Source organism: Pteronotus mesoamericanus, unplaced genomic scaffold, assembly GCF_021234165.1.
Source record: "Pteronotus mesoamericanus isolate MK-2021 breed Mesoamerican mustached bat unplaced genomic scaffold, CSHL_Meso_final contig_2, whole genome shotgun sequence".
Taxonomy (NCBI): domain Eukaryota; kingdom Metazoa; phylum Chordata; class Mammalia; order Chiroptera; family Mormoopidae; genus Pteronotus; species Pteronotus mesoamericanus.
The window spans coordinates 24,577,554-24,594,359 of record NW_026555084.1 but is presented as its reverse complement, the minus strand read 5'-3'; the positions used below and the strand labels follow the sequence as shown (position 1 = coordinate 24,594,359).

At 39.1% G+C, this 16,806-nt stretch overlaps 1 protein-coding gene across 1 annotated transcript; it reads right to left on the bottom strand.

The window, feature by feature from the left end:
- Nucleotides 1–10,382: 10,382 nt before the first annotated feature.
- Nucleotides 10,383–13,592, bottom strand: HNRNPA0 (heterogeneous nuclear ribonucleoprotein A0). The gene has a single exon (XM_054568412.1). The coding sequence runs from the start codon at nt 13,294–13,296 to the stop codon at nt 12,376–12,378; it is 921 nt and encodes a 306-aa protein (XP_054424387.1). The 5' UTR covers nt 13,297–13,592; the 3' UTR covers nt 10,383–12,375.
- Nucleotides 13,593–16,806: the final 3,214 nt, after the last annotated feature.

Below are 16,806 nucleotides of genomic sequence, written 5' to 3'. Positions count from 1 at the left end.
GTACTGGCATTAAAACAGACATACAGATAAATGGGACAGAAGAGCACAGAAATAAACCCATACCTTTATGGCCAATTAAGATTTGACAGAGGAGGCAAGAACATACAATGGGGTAAAGACAGCCTATTCAATAAATAGTGTTGGTAAAATTGGACACACGCAAAAAAAAATGAAATTAGACCACCTTTTTATACCATACACAAGAATAAATTCTAAATGGATTAAAGAATTAAATGTAAGACTCAAAACTAAAAATACTAGAAGAAAACACAGACAGTAAAATCTCAGACATTTCTCGTAGCAGTATTTTTTCTGATATATGCCCTTGAGCAAGGGAAACAAAAGGAAAAAATAAACAAATGGGACTATACCAAAATTAAAAGGCTCTGCACAACCAAGGAAACTATCAGCAAAATGAAAATAAAACTCACTAAACTGGAAAACATATTCACCAATGATACATCTGATAAGGGGTTAATATCCAAAATTTGAAAGAACTCAGATACCTCAACACCGTAAAAACAAACAATCCAATTTTAAAATGGGCAAAGAACCTCAATAAACACTTCTCCGAGGACACACAGATGGCCAATAGACATGAAAAATGTTCAACATCACTAATCATCAGAGAAACATAAATTAAAACTACAGAGATATCACCTCACACCTGCAGGAATGGCTACATCAATAAATGAACAAACAACAAGTATTGGTGAGGATTTGGAGAAAAGGGAACCTTTGTGCACTGTTGGTAGGAATGTAGATTGGTGCAGCCAGTGTGGAAAATAGCATGGAGTTTCCTCAAAAAATTAAAAATGAAACTGCCATATGATCCAGCAATTAAACCTTTGGGAATATATCCTAAGTAACCCAAAACACTAATTTTAAAGATTATATGCGCCCCTATATTCACTGCAGCATTATTTACAATAGCCAAGATTTGGAAGCAGCCCAAGTGTCCATCAGTACAGGATAGTAAATAGTAATAGTAAATAGTAAAGGAGTGGATAAAAAAGATGTCGTACGTTTACCCAATGGAATACTACTCAGGCATAAAAAAGAAGGAAGTCTTACCTTTCATGACAGCACAGATGGACCTGGAGAGTATTATGCTTAGTGAAGTAAGTCAGATGGAGAAAGACAAATATATATGATGATTTCACTTACATGTGGAATCTAATGAACAAAATAAACAACCAAAGTAGAAAGAGACTCCTAGATAGAGAGAACATACTGACAGCTGTCAGGGGGAAGAGGGGTTTAAGGGCCTGGGTGAAAAGGTGAAGGGATTAAGAAAAAAAAAATCACAGACATAGACAATAGTATGGTAATTGCCAGAGGGAAAAGGGGGTTGTGGGGAGGTGAAAAAGGTTAAAGGGTAAATAAATGGTGATGGAAAAAGACTTGACTTTGGGTGGTGAACACACAATATACAGATGATGTATTATAGAATTGTATGCTAGAACCCTATATAATTTTATTGCCAATGTCACCCCTCTAAATTCAGTAATAAATAAAATATAAGCTCTATTGAAGGCAGGGACTTTTGTCTCTTTTTAATTTATTGATTTTTAGAGAGACAGAGGCAGGGGAAGATGAGAAAGAGAGAGAGAAATCTTTTTGTTACACTTACTTATGCATCGTTGGTTGCTTCTTCTTTATGCTCTGACTGGAGATCAAACCCACAATCTTGACATATCAGGATGATGCTCTAACCAACTGAGCTACTGGTCCGGAGCTAGGGCTTTTGTCTCTTGTTCACTGCTCTATTTCCAGGTGAGTCATCAAGCAGAAGAATCATAAATTTAATCTAACATCATAGGAAAATAGAGAGACAGTGAATTTCAAACGATGTGGAAAAACTTATAATAGTTGGGGAGAATAGTAAACTAGTGCAAATAGCTGTATCTTCTCCAAGTACTGTGGTACCTGGAAGATCAAGTCATTAGAAAATGTGAAGGGGATTAACTTTTTTTAACTGGAGATGACAACTTGTGGCACATTCAAACAGTATTATTGAAGTTTTACAACAATAAAAATATTTACAAGAATGTGGGCACAGTTAAGGAAACTCAACAAGGTTTAGAGAACCATCTTGGGGCTAGCAACAGGGAGCCTAAAGTAGCAATTAGAAGGGAATACTACCAGAAACCAGAAAAGACTTAGATTTATAAGAGAGAGTTACTGGAGCAGAGCTGCGGCCACTGATAACCTATTTAATGAATGTGTGTATTTCAGGACCAGAAACAAATATTTTTATGTCACTTTTCTCTCACTCTCCAAATCTGCCAGTTTCTCCCACTGTTCAAACCCAAAATGAAGCCTGAAAAGACAGAATGCAATTCCATAACACAGAGCAAGGAATAGAAAGGCAGAGTGGCTCAGGAAGAAAAAAGAGAACTCTCAGCATAGTAACCACTTTGTAAAGCTCCCTTCAGCTCACCATGTCCAAACCTTCCTTCTTTCTTCCCATTCCAGTGGCATCACCATCCTCCTGCTCACAGAGTAATTCTGATTCAACTACTCCCTCTTCTTTATTTCCCACATATCCAATAGTTTTCCAATTATACTTTCATAACTTCCTTCAAATTCCCGTTCAGTCTATTTCCAGTGCTATCTTTTTGTACATGCTTTCATTTTCTTGCCTGGTTAACTAACATGAGTTGTGAACTTAGCAAACTTACCACCTAAAACTTTGTTCAAATGCCATCTGTTTTATACAATGCTACTAGGTTAATCTTTCTAAATTGCTTTCACTACCACTGTTGTTGCTCAAAAACCTTTAGTGACTTCCACTCCTGCCAGATAAAGTCCAAATTCCTTAGCGTACTGTACTACTCAAAGACCTTGGTATGCAGCTTCAAACATTCCCCAATTTATTTCCCACAACTCTCCTTGATCCTTAGTTCAATTAGCCACTTATATTTGGAAATATTTACATAAAGGTTAGTGGAAGGAATATGACCTCTGGAATCAGTCAAACTTGGATTCAACTCCCAGCTCAATCACTTCACCAACTGGGTAGCCTAGGGAAAGTTACATTGTTCTGAGATAAGCTTCAGCTACCTTATCTATGAAGAGGAGGATTATTGAATGGACACAAGTGAGAACAGTTATAAATGTACTTAGTAGTGTTTAGCACACAGGAGACATACTTTTCTATATATGCTCTATGTCTTTACCTATTTGTCCCTCTGCCTGAAACTACCTACCCCACCCCTTATTTATAGGCCCAGTTTTTTAGGTCAAATGTTATATCCTCTACAGTGCTTTTCTTTATCTTCCTACCTGGAAGTCACTTCTCCTCAACACTCACATTATTTATATCTTCCTTATAGTAACAAGTACTTAAACACAGATAGCTAGCATGACCAGTATCTCTACTAGAACTGAAGAAGCAGAAGAATGGAGTGTTCCCATCTCCAAGCTTACCCAGCTAGTCAAGGGTAAAGCCTAAATTAAAAACCAAATCTCAGTTACTAAGACTGCTCTACAAACTACATATGCTTATGTCACTGTTCTTTTCAAGAGTTATTCTACCGTGCAAATATCATGTGGTTGAGATAAGGATGAAATAAAGGCACATCTTTTTCTAGTCATAACTCTTAGCGGAGGTTCTATTATTTGCATTACTATGCATCAGAAACAATGCATTCTTTCACTGAATCTGTTCAACCCTGTGACACAGGTATTACTAGCAGTCTCTCCTTTAAAGACAAGAAAACTGAGGTTCGGGCCAATTTGTTCAAGGTCACAGAGCTAGAACACTGGGTCTGGAATGGAAACTGGTCTTTTTTACAGTAAAATTTATGTCCTTAAGGATTTTTAAATATTAAATCAGATGACTACTCTAAGGCAAATTACTTTGCAATATAAGCATCAAAGAAAAAAAAATGCAACCTTCATATGGTATCCAAACAGCAAGAACCAATGAAGGAGTGAAGCCTTAATTTTAATCAGAGAACGTACACTAAATGACAATGGGACTTACTACAATTTGTTTGCATGATGTGAGCAATCTGAGATAGTGCCACAACACTAAAAAGGGATGGATACATCATTTCAAAAGTTATAGAATTCCAACCAGAATGCAAGTTACTTTAAGACAGGAACCATGTTTGACTCATTGCTATTTATCTCCAGTTCCTAGACATGTTTTTGCACAAAGAAGGTAATCAACACCTGATGAAATTGATGGTAAACACTGGGAAATAAGCAGACTGTTTAAATGGTACAAGTTTACATCAGAGAATTTTAGAGTAGGATGTGATGATACAAATGTTTCAATTATTTTTTTTAAGCAAATCATACAAAGTGATAAAAGAATCAAAGGAACCAAAGAAAATCTGCCTAAGTAGAAAATGGAGCACACAACTAAGAAAAGAATGCCTGGCAAGGTATCTTCTTGAATCATTTCCCTCTCTGAATATTCAGATCCTCTAGGTTCCAAGGAAGCCAAAAAGTAAGTGGGAAAAGTCAGTACATGAGAGACGTAATTGCCCTTTCTAGCCTTCCTATGTTGGGATTCCTATTTTAAAAGCAGCTTTTAAGTATCTTCGTTTTGATAAATGTTTTATCAGGTAACATTTAAATTCTCATTTAGAGAGAATTCAAAGTTCACCCAAAAGCCCATTCCAATGCTAAAGACTAATTTTCCCAAAACAGTTATATGCTTCTCTTTGAAATAAGCAATAAATTCTTTTTTCTAAGTAAGTCACTTTCACACATATTTAGTGAAAAACTAAATTTAAGCACCAAGAACATTCACAATGTGCTACGCTCAAATTTAACATAAGGCTAATAATTCATGTACACTTAATATTTTTCAAACTAATCCCACCTCCCCGATAATTACACAACTGTTAACTATTTTTAAAATGAAATTTAAGGCACATATAAACCTTTCAATTTTAACATTGTTTTTCATTAGAAACTGCTTTAATTACTGCAAAAGTTATTTTCTAACAAAACTGTATTTCAAAATCAGCTAATATGCCAAAATATAAGGAAGACATAAGAAAAAAATGCAAGAATGGTGACCATAATGCTAGCAGTGGCCTACTAAAGGGGTCAGCAAGATAGGAATTATATTCTTATGGAAAGATTCATTAATATAATTATCATTTCCCACTTAAGATCTCAATTGATTTGCATTTCTAGCATTGAGTATTTTAAGTTCTGTCTCCCTTAAGTTGATCTTGCTGTTAATATTTATCAAAAATTACGAATCATAAGATAATACAAAATAAAAATGATGTACTTTTTTAATGGAATTATATTTCTTTTTTTAAAAGATTTTATTTATTTACTTTTAGAGAGGGGAGGGGAAGAAAGAGAGGGAGAGAAACATCAATGTGTGGTTGCCTCCCACGTGCCCCCTACTGGGGACCTGGCCCGCAACCCAGGCATGTGCCCTGACTGGGAATTGAACTGGTGACCTTTAGGTTCAGACTGGCTCAATCCACTGGGCCACACCAGCCAGGACACTACCACAATTCTTTAAATTCCCACAATGCAAACTAAATTGTGGGCATCTTGTGAGCAAGGGCTGACCCTTACTTATTATTTAGCTAAGATCTGCTCAATAAATTTTCATTGAATGAATTAGAAGAGCCAGTCTGAGTAATTACCAAATGATTAAAACACATTATCAAATTAAAAAGTGATCATAGTCTTCACATCATAAGAAAGAAAGTTAACCTACCAAGGTTAAGTAGTAAGATCTGAAGATATTTCAATTGAAAATTTAGATTGTTATTGCCCACCTGAGGCAGAGCAAACCTCTCCAAGGATGCCCTTTCCAGCCTGTTTTCTCCACTTTAGCTTCTTGATATTCAGCAAATAGTTAAAAATTCAACTAAAGATAATTTCTGTAGTGAAAATCCTCTATAAACACACAACTGAAATACGATGTTGCAAGTTTTAAGTAGGATAAACCAGAAAAGAGCAATAAATGGCATATATATTACTATTAAATCATCCCAAACCTCAATGTATAGTCCCTTCGGAATATAAAGAACACTAAGGCTTGTTTCTAATGGAGATAAGTTACATATTTTTTAATCAAGTCTTTCTCATAAAACACTAACACACAATTTGGGAGGAAAAAATGACAAAGCAAAATTGGAATGTTACGACTGTCTGCCTTGGCTAGGTAGCTTGGTTGGTTAGCGCATCATCCCAATATGCCAAGTTTGCAGATTTGAACCCCAATAAGGGGACATACAAGAATCAACCAAAGAATGCTGAAAAGTGGAACAACACACCCATGTTCCTCTCTCTCACTAGCTCTAAAAATCAATAAAGTTAATAAAAAAAACAACTGTAGAATATCCAGCAAATCCTTGTAGGGCTCTAGCAGGACACCAGTATAACCCAATGGCTTCAGCCAGGCTCCTATATTTCCTTTTTTTCTCTTTGCTATGTTGTAAATTGCAAAACAAGCCCTGCAGAAGTTGTTTTAAATTATAAGCAGAAGAAAAACTAGAAACATGCTAATCAAAAAATTATGGTGCATCTACAGAACAGTACACCAGTTACATTAGTTATATGTATAGATATGAAAGAATATCTTTGAAGTTATAATACATAAGTATATATAAAATGGTCCAATTTTTATTGGTCCATGCAAATAAAAAGACCTAGAAGGAGACAAACTGTATTGGTTATCTATGAGTAGAGAAGGTGTCTTTTTTTTTTGTTGTTCTACTTTATAATGTGCCTTTTAGAATTAAGCAAGATGCCTGTTTCTTGTTCTCAATAGCTACATGATCATAGGCAAATTACTTACATTTGGTAAGCCTTCAGCTAATATGCAGCAGAGACATTAGAACTCATAGAATTACTCTGAAAAATGAAATGATGCATACCAAGTACTTAGTGTAAGGCATATAGCAACACAGTAAATGGTACCTTAACTTTATTTCTTCAGACAGTAATGTTATCTAAGTGACATGTGCAGACATCATATGCAAAAACTGGCAAATATTTCTAAAGTAAAATTACTGGAAAAAACAAAAGGGGAAGATTATAATATACCCATATTTTGCTGTATAAAATGTACACCCACATTTTTGTGCACATTATACATGAATTATACCTATTACAATATGCATGGTATGTAATCATTATACCCATGTATAATGCTCATCCTTATCTTTCCCTCAAAAATTTGGGCAAAAGAAGTGCATATTAAACATGGCAAAATACAATAATGGTCCTCACAGGCCATTAAGTCTTTACCTTGTATAATCTAACTTTGACAATTTTCAGTATAAAGTGTTTTAGTTGAATTTACCCTAAGGCTTTAAAGCCATCACTATGTACCTTTCTCTGTATGTATACTGAGAACTGAAAAATACTTGATACCAAAAAACTTCTGCAGTATTTAGCACATTTAACTCTGAGGTAGCTGTCTCATCAACTAAGTGTATATTTGACAAGCAAAAACATATCTGCAAGGATAATGATCACTCCATTATTCCTAGCAATAGATAGAAGAAAACTCATATACATTGAGAGGAATGTTTTAAGTTATGGTACAGCCATATGATGAAACATAGAGACATTAAAAAGAATGAAGGTGTAGCCCTGGCTAGGTGGCTCAGTTGGTTGGAGCATCATCCCATGCACCAAAATGTTGTGGGTTCGACTCCCAGTCAGAGCACATACCTAGGTTGCAGGTTCGATCCCCATGCAGGTTCGATTAGGAGGCAACTAATCAATGTATCCCTCTCACGTTGATGTTTTTCTCTCTTCCTTCCTCCCTCTCTAAAATCAATAAATCCTTGGGTGAGGATTAAAAAAAAAAATGAAGGTCTATTTGCCTTGATATATGAAATGTTAATATACACATGAACCACAAAACTATATAATCTTTTTAAATTAACCTAAGTGCATATAAGCCCTGGCTGGTGTGGCTCAATGGATTGAGTACTGACCTGCCTTGATACGTGAATTGTTAATATACACCTGAACCACAAAACTATATAATCTTATTTTTTTTAATTAACCTAAATGCATATAAAAAAAAATCTAGCTGTATACTCATTAACAAAGATTATCCTTGAGAAGGGGGGTTTGCTCACATAGGAATTTTACTTTTTTAGTTTGGTTTATAAGCAGTTGTTTAACTCTAGGTTACTTTTTAAAATACACCAAAAAGATTAAGATTTTTGAATTTCCTATTTCTTGGTAATATTAGTATTTTCTGATAAAGTACAATCCAAATGTTATGCAATACTATTATTTTCTAATATACGATGAGGTCTGTCCAGGAAAAGACCAGCCATTGTTAATATGATGAGAATGGTTGGTGCAACATCAATGTAACCTGGCAGCCAAAGAGAGTGGACTGGAATGCATATATGTGAATGACTTCACTGTACTAGTCAGTGGGGACAGTAGATGCCATTGAGTGAGCATGTGTACTGTGTGGCCAGCACTTTCAAAATGACTGAGTTAGAAGCGGGTAGGGGAGATCAAAAAACAGAATGACTGAGTAGAGCAACAAATCTGCATCAAATTTTGTGTTAAGCTTGAACATTCCTCTGCAAAAACTATTCAGATGATTCAGGTCAGGCAGCTATGGGCAACTGGTGATTAACGGCTTTGTCAGGACAACGCACCCACATGCATCTCTCATGTAGTTTTTTGGGCAAAACATCAAATCACCCAGATGACTCAGCTGCCCTACAACCCGGATTTGGTGCCCTGTGACTTCTGACTTTTCCCAAAACTAAAATCACCTTTGAAAGGGAAGACAGACATTTCAGGCTGTCAATGAGATTCAGGAAAATACAACAGGGCAGCTGATGGTAATTGGGAGAACCGCGTGAGGTCCCAAGGTGCCTCCTTTGAAGGGGACTGAGGCATCATTGTCCTACATACAATGTTTCTTGTATCTTTTACCTTCTTCAATAAATGTCTCTTTCATATTGCATGGCTGGATACCTTCTGGACAGACCTCGTACAGCAGGTGTTTCTTTGGCTTTACTCTTTCAAGGGACTTTTTAATTGGAAAAATACTTAGAATGTATATTCACTTTTAACATAAAGCATGATACAGGCACTTTAACCTGCAAAAAGACACTGAGAGAAAGCATTGCCCATTTGTTTAGAGGTAGTCTTTATTGCCCTGTTTCAGAATAAAACAAAAAAAGGCCTGTCTGAAACAGGGAAGAGAAGGCATTTTTCCCAGTGACCAAAGTCTTCAATGACTCAGTAAATTGGTTAAAATGAAAGAGACTTACTACCCTAAATGCAGATGTTGTCTTTTGGGGACACACACACACACATACTGTCTAGAGCAGTTCTGCTCAAATCAATCCACCATCCAAACACCCACTTTCAATCAGCAAAGATACAGGCATACAATATTTAATGTTAAATGCAAATTCTCAAATTTGAGAAAAGCAAGCACAGTTAAAAGGCTACAAACCTAGTAACTAACACTGTCACTTCTGGTCTTGAGGGAAATAATCATAAATACCAAATTCTCAAGTACCCTCAGTTCTTTAACATTACTAAAAACAAATATTCATCGTGAAGTAGATCTAAATATGAAATTTATATTCTGGGTCACTAACTTGTAGGGTCAAACAACCCATGTTATCATTCTGATTTGACAGTCACCACTATGAATAATAACCATTTGCAAGTTTAACATTTGAAATTAGTATCAATTTTTAAGGACCTTTTAAACCACTTTTAACTAATTACCATTGAACTTAAAAGTACTGTAATTGCGAGACTTCTTCACAATAGGGAGACAAAAAAATAGGTTCACTTTTATTTTGCTAATCTTCCAAATTAAAGCATGCTTCAAAAATTGTATCCAATACTGACTAGATTCTGTACCACCTACTTCCATGAATTCTTATATTAAATTTGAATAACATTTAGATAGTTCTCACAGGTGAAAAGAAATCAAAACATACAACTGCTTGCCCGCCCCCACAAAAAAAGTCCCACATGCCAAAAAATGCTTGCATAAAAATCAACAAGAGGATTTTGGAAAAAGTAAACCATTATGCTTTTGACTTCACTAAATACCAGTCCAAATTACAGAAATTTATAAAGGTAGATACGTGACAATGAACAGAACACTAAGTCACTTTTCAAGCAAAGTTTTACATAATTAACTTTTTAGAAGTCACTATGTTGGAATTCAAAATGACAACAATCTTATCACTTTGAAAACCCTCCAAAAGGTGGTCTATTCCAAATGACCCAGAAAAAATAGATCTTTCTATTAAAATTGAGTAAAAGACAAGCAGTGACAATTACAACAAAAAATGTGAGCATTATCATTCTCTGTATCCTAGAAGCTGTAGTGTATCACTAAACGTGAATGCAACTAATTTAAGGGAACTGTAGAACATTTTGGGAGCAAAAGATTTGACTGTGTTTATTTAATGTGCAAAAACATCTATCCCATTTACCATAGAAGTACATTTAGATTTTTGTACCAAGCATCAGCTATTCTTTGTCAAAGTGACAACTGAGCAGCCCTAATCTGGCTTAGCAACCTTGAACATTCCTCTTGAAAAGCAGAGCCTTGACAATTAAAAAAAATTATCAAGAATTAGACCTTTAAAAACATATAGTGACAAGAGAAAGGGGACCAATGTGAAATATTCTTTAAGCCAAAGAATCTCCCCTTCTAAAAGCTTCTTAGTACAGCTTCCAACTATAAAGATTCAAGCCAATTATTTTATAATATTAAAGTAAATGTTCTAGATTAATAGGTAATCTGAACCCACCCACCAGGTTATACATACTCTCACTCAATCATGTAAAGAACTGAATTCTTTATTTGTGATATCCATAAACGTTGCTATTCTATATTTCTATCCAGGAAGGCAATTTTCTCCTATATCTTTGTTTTGTTTTTTATAAACAACTGAAATCTATTGCATTAAAGGGCTACATATACACATTTGTTAACCACGCAGAATACAGATATTTCAGTTTACAATTTGCACCTAAGATACCAGTACATGTAGCTGGTTCATTAGTTGTCATAGCAATTTGGGGCCATTGTCCAAGCTATGCCTAGCAGTTTACATTTTCAAATCTCATATAAAAAGGGCAATTGTGATATGGACTGTTAACTACATTCCTGTAAAGCCCACCTAAAGTAAACGAGTATTCAAAGTCTGAACAGATTTTTTGATGGCTAAACTTCTAAATCTGATGCAATTGTTCCAAACAAGTTTTTGACCAAGTTGTTTTGCACATATACTGCCATTTCGCCAGTAGATGGCGCTACAAACGTTGGGGGTAGGATTTCTGTAAGAACAGCATCTATAGGAAAAAACGTTTAAACCTGCTGTGAAAATACAAAAATGCATTTAGTTTGAGGGTAAAATATAACCCTTATTGTAGCCATTCATTACAGACAAACCATTAAGAGGGATAAAATTAGGTCATGTGAAAATTTTTAAATAGTTTATATGAATGAAACACATGCTTTACACAAAATATTTCTTTAGAACTGCACAGTACATACTTTGAAGTAAATTTTCATAGTAAGAAGTAACCGATCATGTCAAGATGATAAGCAAATCCTTTAGTACAAGAGATGGACGCACAGAAACTTTAAAGGTTTTTAAAAAGCCACATCCACCATTTCAAAAGTTTTGCCTGTAAAGGGATAAAATTCAACACATCACTAGTAGGGCAACAAAAGAAACAAAAAACAAAAAACCACAGGACCTTTTAAAAGTTCCCCTAAGTACACATCAAAATTAAGAATTAACACACACACACACACACACAAAAACTTCAACTAATATGCCTTAAAACGGTACGAAATGTGTCATAGAAAAAAAAATGTTATAGACATGTACGGTCAAACACAATGGTTTATTAAAAATAAAACGTAAAAATGATTTTTGTACATATGCTTCCAAATTTCAGGCATGGGATCCAAGTAGATTTCATAGAAAACGCTGTAGCCAGGTATCAAGTCCTTACAACAAAGTAAACTAACCCCCCACCCCAACTCCCACCCAAGTTTTGCTACAGAATCAGCAAGTTCACTCCCTCCCCCCAAAAAACACAAATTAAAACAAGACATTCTGCTAGTATAAAAACGACGAAAGTCCAAGTAATAATAAAAAAATAGAGTCCATCAATAACTGTAACACAAAAATGTGTATGTGGGGCAGAGTCCATCTTCAGAGGGAGAGACGAGAGAGGTGGCAGGCAAATAGGGCAACACCCCCAAGAGTAAGCAGCCTTAGAAGCAGCTCCCCCAAGGGCAAAATGGGGAAGGCGGTGGGAGGGGAAGGGACTTGGGAACTGACCCTAGTTGGGTGGTTGAAGAGCTACCCCTATAGCCACTCCCAGGTATTTAAATTTTTTTTTTTTTTAGAAGGAACTGCCTCCATAACCACCCCCACCGCCATAGCCACCTCTGTAAGGTCCACTGTTACTGCGACCGCCCCAGCTGCTGCCTCCTCCGCCGCCGCCGCCGCCGCCGCTCTTCATAGGCCCATAGGAGGACTGGTGCTGGCTGTAGCTGCCGAAGCCGCCGAAACCGTTACCGTAGTCGCTTCCACCATAAGACGAACCGCCTCCGCCTCCTCCGTAGGCATTGTAGCCGCCGCCGCCGCCGCCGCCGTAACCACCGTAGCTGTTGTAACCGCCGCCGCCGCCCTTAGAGAGGCCGTTCTGGTCACGACCGCCGCCGCGACCCCGGCCGCCCCGGCCGCCTCGGGAGGACCGGGAGCCGCCCCCGCCCCCACCGGAGTGGATATCCTCCTTGGGGACGGCCTTCTTCACCTCCACACGATGGCCCTGGATGGGATGGAACTTGACCACCGCGGCCTTGTCTGCCGCGTCGTGATTCTGAAAATACACGAAGCCGAAGCCACGCTTCTTGCCGGACTGCTTGTCGGCAATAATCTCGGCCTTTTCCACGGTGCCAAACTGCGAGAAGTGCTCGATCAGGTCGCCCTCGGCCACGTCTCCTTTAAGGCCCCCAACAAAGAGCTTCTTAACCTTGGCGTGGGCACCGGGCCGCGCCGAATCCTCCCGGGACACCGCCCGCTTCAGCTCCACTGTGTTGCCGTCCACTGCATGGGGCGAGGCGGCCATGGCGGCATCAGCCTCCTCCACATTGGAGTAGGTCACGAAGCCGAAGCAACGGGAGCGCTTGGTCTGAGGGTTCACCACCACCACGCAGTCCGTCAGAGTCCCAAAGGCCTCAAAGTGGCCGCGCAGGCCCGACTCACTCGTCTGCACATTGAGGCCCCCTATGAACAGCTTACACAACTGGGAATTATCCATCTCCAAGGGCCGGGCCTTACCCCCGCCCTGCGAGCTCCGAGGTTTCGCCGTCGCCGTTATCGTTGACTAAAGCCTCTTCACAGCTTGGGCCCAGCCGTTGCTGGAGCCGCCACCGCCGGTCACCGGCGGGGAAGGGAAGGAGGGAAGGGAAGGGAAGGAGGAAAAAAGGAAGGGGGAGGGAAGGGGAAAGGTGCCGGCTAGAGGGCGAGCTGAGAAAACTGGAAGACAACCAAGGCCGTTACTACCGCCACAGCCACCACCACCTCCGCTCTCCTATCTAGGCACCACACAAAGAGGCCGCTGAACGCGCGCGCACCCTCCCCGGGCCATGCGTCACCGCCGACGTACCGCAGCCGAGGGCTGCCGGCCAATCCCCGCCTTGCTCTCCTTAGTCCCGCCTACCGCGCCGCAGCGCGGCTCTCGATCACGGACTCCCCGCCCTTCGCCGTCTATTCAAGCCCTCAGCGTCCTCTGCTCTGCCGCGCCTCTACCGCCCTGCTTTCACTCCCCAGCTTTCCACTGTGTCCTAACAAGGGACTACTCCTGCCCTCCGCATACCTCCGCGATTCATTTTCCCCCAGCGACGCGGCTGTTCCCAGTGATTTTACCCCTCCCCTTGCCGCGTCCCCTCGCCCAACTCTGCAGTGGCGTTCGCGCCAGCCCCTTGAGAGGCATGTAAATTCGGCCAATCACCGCGATACGCTCGCAATCACTTCCGTTTTCTGCAGCCGGGGGACAGGCGCGCTCCTTGGAGCGCTGGTCCCTAAGCCCCCTTTTCCGGAGCCCTGCTTGTCACCCCTTCACCTCCCCCTGCCCTGGGCTTGGGGGGTTTGGGAAGGGCGCTGAGCGGGGGCGCTCTGGGGTCCGTTCGCAACGGATGCGGCCTGGGACGCCACGCGCGGGTTTTTTTAAAACTTGACTGTTGGGGTTGGGGGCCTGGATTTACCCGCCACCTTCCGACGAGGTCGCTACACCTGGCATCCTCGCTCCTCCCGTGGGCACAATGATGGAGGGTAGAGGCCTGGTTGCAGAAGGCGGTTAGCCAATTACTGTGGGACCTACCCGCAGTTAAACTAAAACATCGGCACGTGGACCTGCGCAAAAGCGAGCCCCAGGCGACGTGAAGGACAGCAGTGTGTCAAAAGCGCTTCAAACTTTCCAACCGGGGTCACTCGTAAAGCCCTTATGCGACGCCCCTCTTAATCTCCCGTAGTGCTCTCCGACAGCAGACATTTTCATTTTACCTCAGTGAACATATTTTATAGGTTTTAGTTTATCTTATCTATACATTGCTTTCTTCCCAATTAAAACGTTAACTTTTTTTTTTTTAAGATTTATTTTTAGAACGGGGAAGAAAGGGAGGAAAACATAGTTGCCTCTCCTGGGCGCCCCAATCAGAGGAATCCCTGCTACCCAGGCATGAGCCCTGACGCGGGATGGAACTGTAGCCTGTCAGTTTGTGGGCTGACGCCCAGCCAACTAAGCAACACCCGGAAGGGCAAAACATTAGCTTTTTAAGGGTGTTTAATACCAGACTGGGAAACACATAAACATCATATATTGGATTGGCCAAAATATTCACTTGTTTTTTTTCCCTAAGGTGGCTCTAGTAGCACTTAGTTGTCATTAACTTCATTTGAAACAATTTTGTTAGATTGTATTGTGACAGCTCTCATATCAGCATGCATTTTTTTAAAAACATCAAAATTGAAGAATTTTTGTGTAGCCATTTTAGTATTGAAGATGGAAGAAAATAAGCAATGTTTTCAGCATATTATACTTTATTATTTCAAGAAAGGTAAAAATGCAACTGAAATGCAAAACGTTTTGTGCAGTGTATGGAGGTGCTGTGACTGCTTGATCATGTCCAAAGTGGTGTGTGAAGTTCTGCGCTCGAGATTTCTCACTGAAGGGTACTCCACAGTCAAGTAAACCAGCTGAAGTTGAAAGCAGTAAAATTGAGACATTGAGAACAATGTTTTACCACATGGGAGATAGCCAACATACTCGAAATATCCAGATCAATAAAAGTTATTGGTGAAAATGAAAAATGTGTCTTATTTTACGGAAAAAAACTAAACATTTGTTTTGGCCAACCCAATACAAATATCATGCACCCCGATAACTGCTTTATAGACACTCATTCAGGTGGGAATGCAAGAAAAATTACAAAGACTTCCATTTATTGAACCTCTGTGTGCCAACTAATACATGGAGTGGGACATAGAATGAGACATTATGTGACCAAGAGCCCCAAAACCATGTGGTAAGTATTAAAGAGGAATGATTTATGAAGGAGATGAAAGTTGCACTGAATTTCAGAGTCAAAGGCTAAATAAGATTACTATAAGGAGATTATCTGAGCAAAAGCTGGAGGAAACAAAGCTACATAAGCTTCAAGGGGCACTGAATGGACCAGTTTGGAAGAGGAGGTTTTAATACAAGACAGGTAAGATTGGTTGAGTGTCTTTGATATTATGAATATCTTGCATTTCAGATTGAATTTTAATATTATTCCAAAGGTATACAGAAGGTTTGAAGACAAAGAGCACAGTGCCTGCCTGGCATATTGTAAGTGCTCAGTTTATCTCACAAATATTATTCTAGGTGCTGAGAATATGGCAGTCAACAATAATCCAAAATCCCTGCCATCATGGAGCTTACATTCTAGTGGGAACAAGCAGACAATAAATAAGAATAGTATGTACATGTTAGACAATGTTAAGTGTCACTGAAAAAAACAATAGAAAGCTATTGTTACAAAAATACAAGTCAGATATGTCAGGATTACTAAACGACGATAAAGGATGAGAGAAATAAAAGCATCCAGTGATTGAAGTCTGGGACCTTAAAATGCAGCAATGGTAGAACTAGGAAGTCTAAGGCAAACTATTGGAGAGAGTGGGGGAGATGATGAACATAGTTGTAAAAGTTTAAGGTTACACCGTGGTATTCATGGTACAATGTCTTCTGGGATGCCCAAGACCATATAGCTCAGATGAGAGAGTAGACTTTAGGAAATACGTTTTAGAGTCATCCAAAAAATGTTAAACAAACAGTAAAAGATGAATTTTGGAAGGAAAGAATAAAACCATAACATTGTCCTATCTAAACTATAAATTCTGAAGTAAGTGTTTTTTTCTTACACTGTTTAAAAATAATCCTCCACATTATGTAATTGGGGATCCATTATGGGTTTAATTTTTCTTCAGGAAGAAAGCTTCATAAAGGTATATGTCTGGTATAAGCCTTACATATATATGAGACATTCAGGAAGCCCAGATAAATGTAAGATAATAGGATGTTAGATTGGTAAAGGTGGATACAGTGAGTAAAGTGTATTATATAAACAAGAATGATGCAGTCAGTTCCCTACCCCTCACATCATTCAGGGAAACAAACTCCTTTTTATATACTTTACCTCTTAGGTCATTGCCCGAATTTGTTTCTTGGCTTTACCTTGCTTATTGGTGTACCAGCCTTCCAACACACACCAAAATAAATAAATAA

Excerpts from the sequence above, each read along its gene's own strand:
- HNRNPA0 (XM_054568412.1), bottom strand. The coding sequence starts at position 13,296 with ATGGATAATTCCCAGTTGTGTAAGCTGTTCATAGGGGGCCTCAATGTG.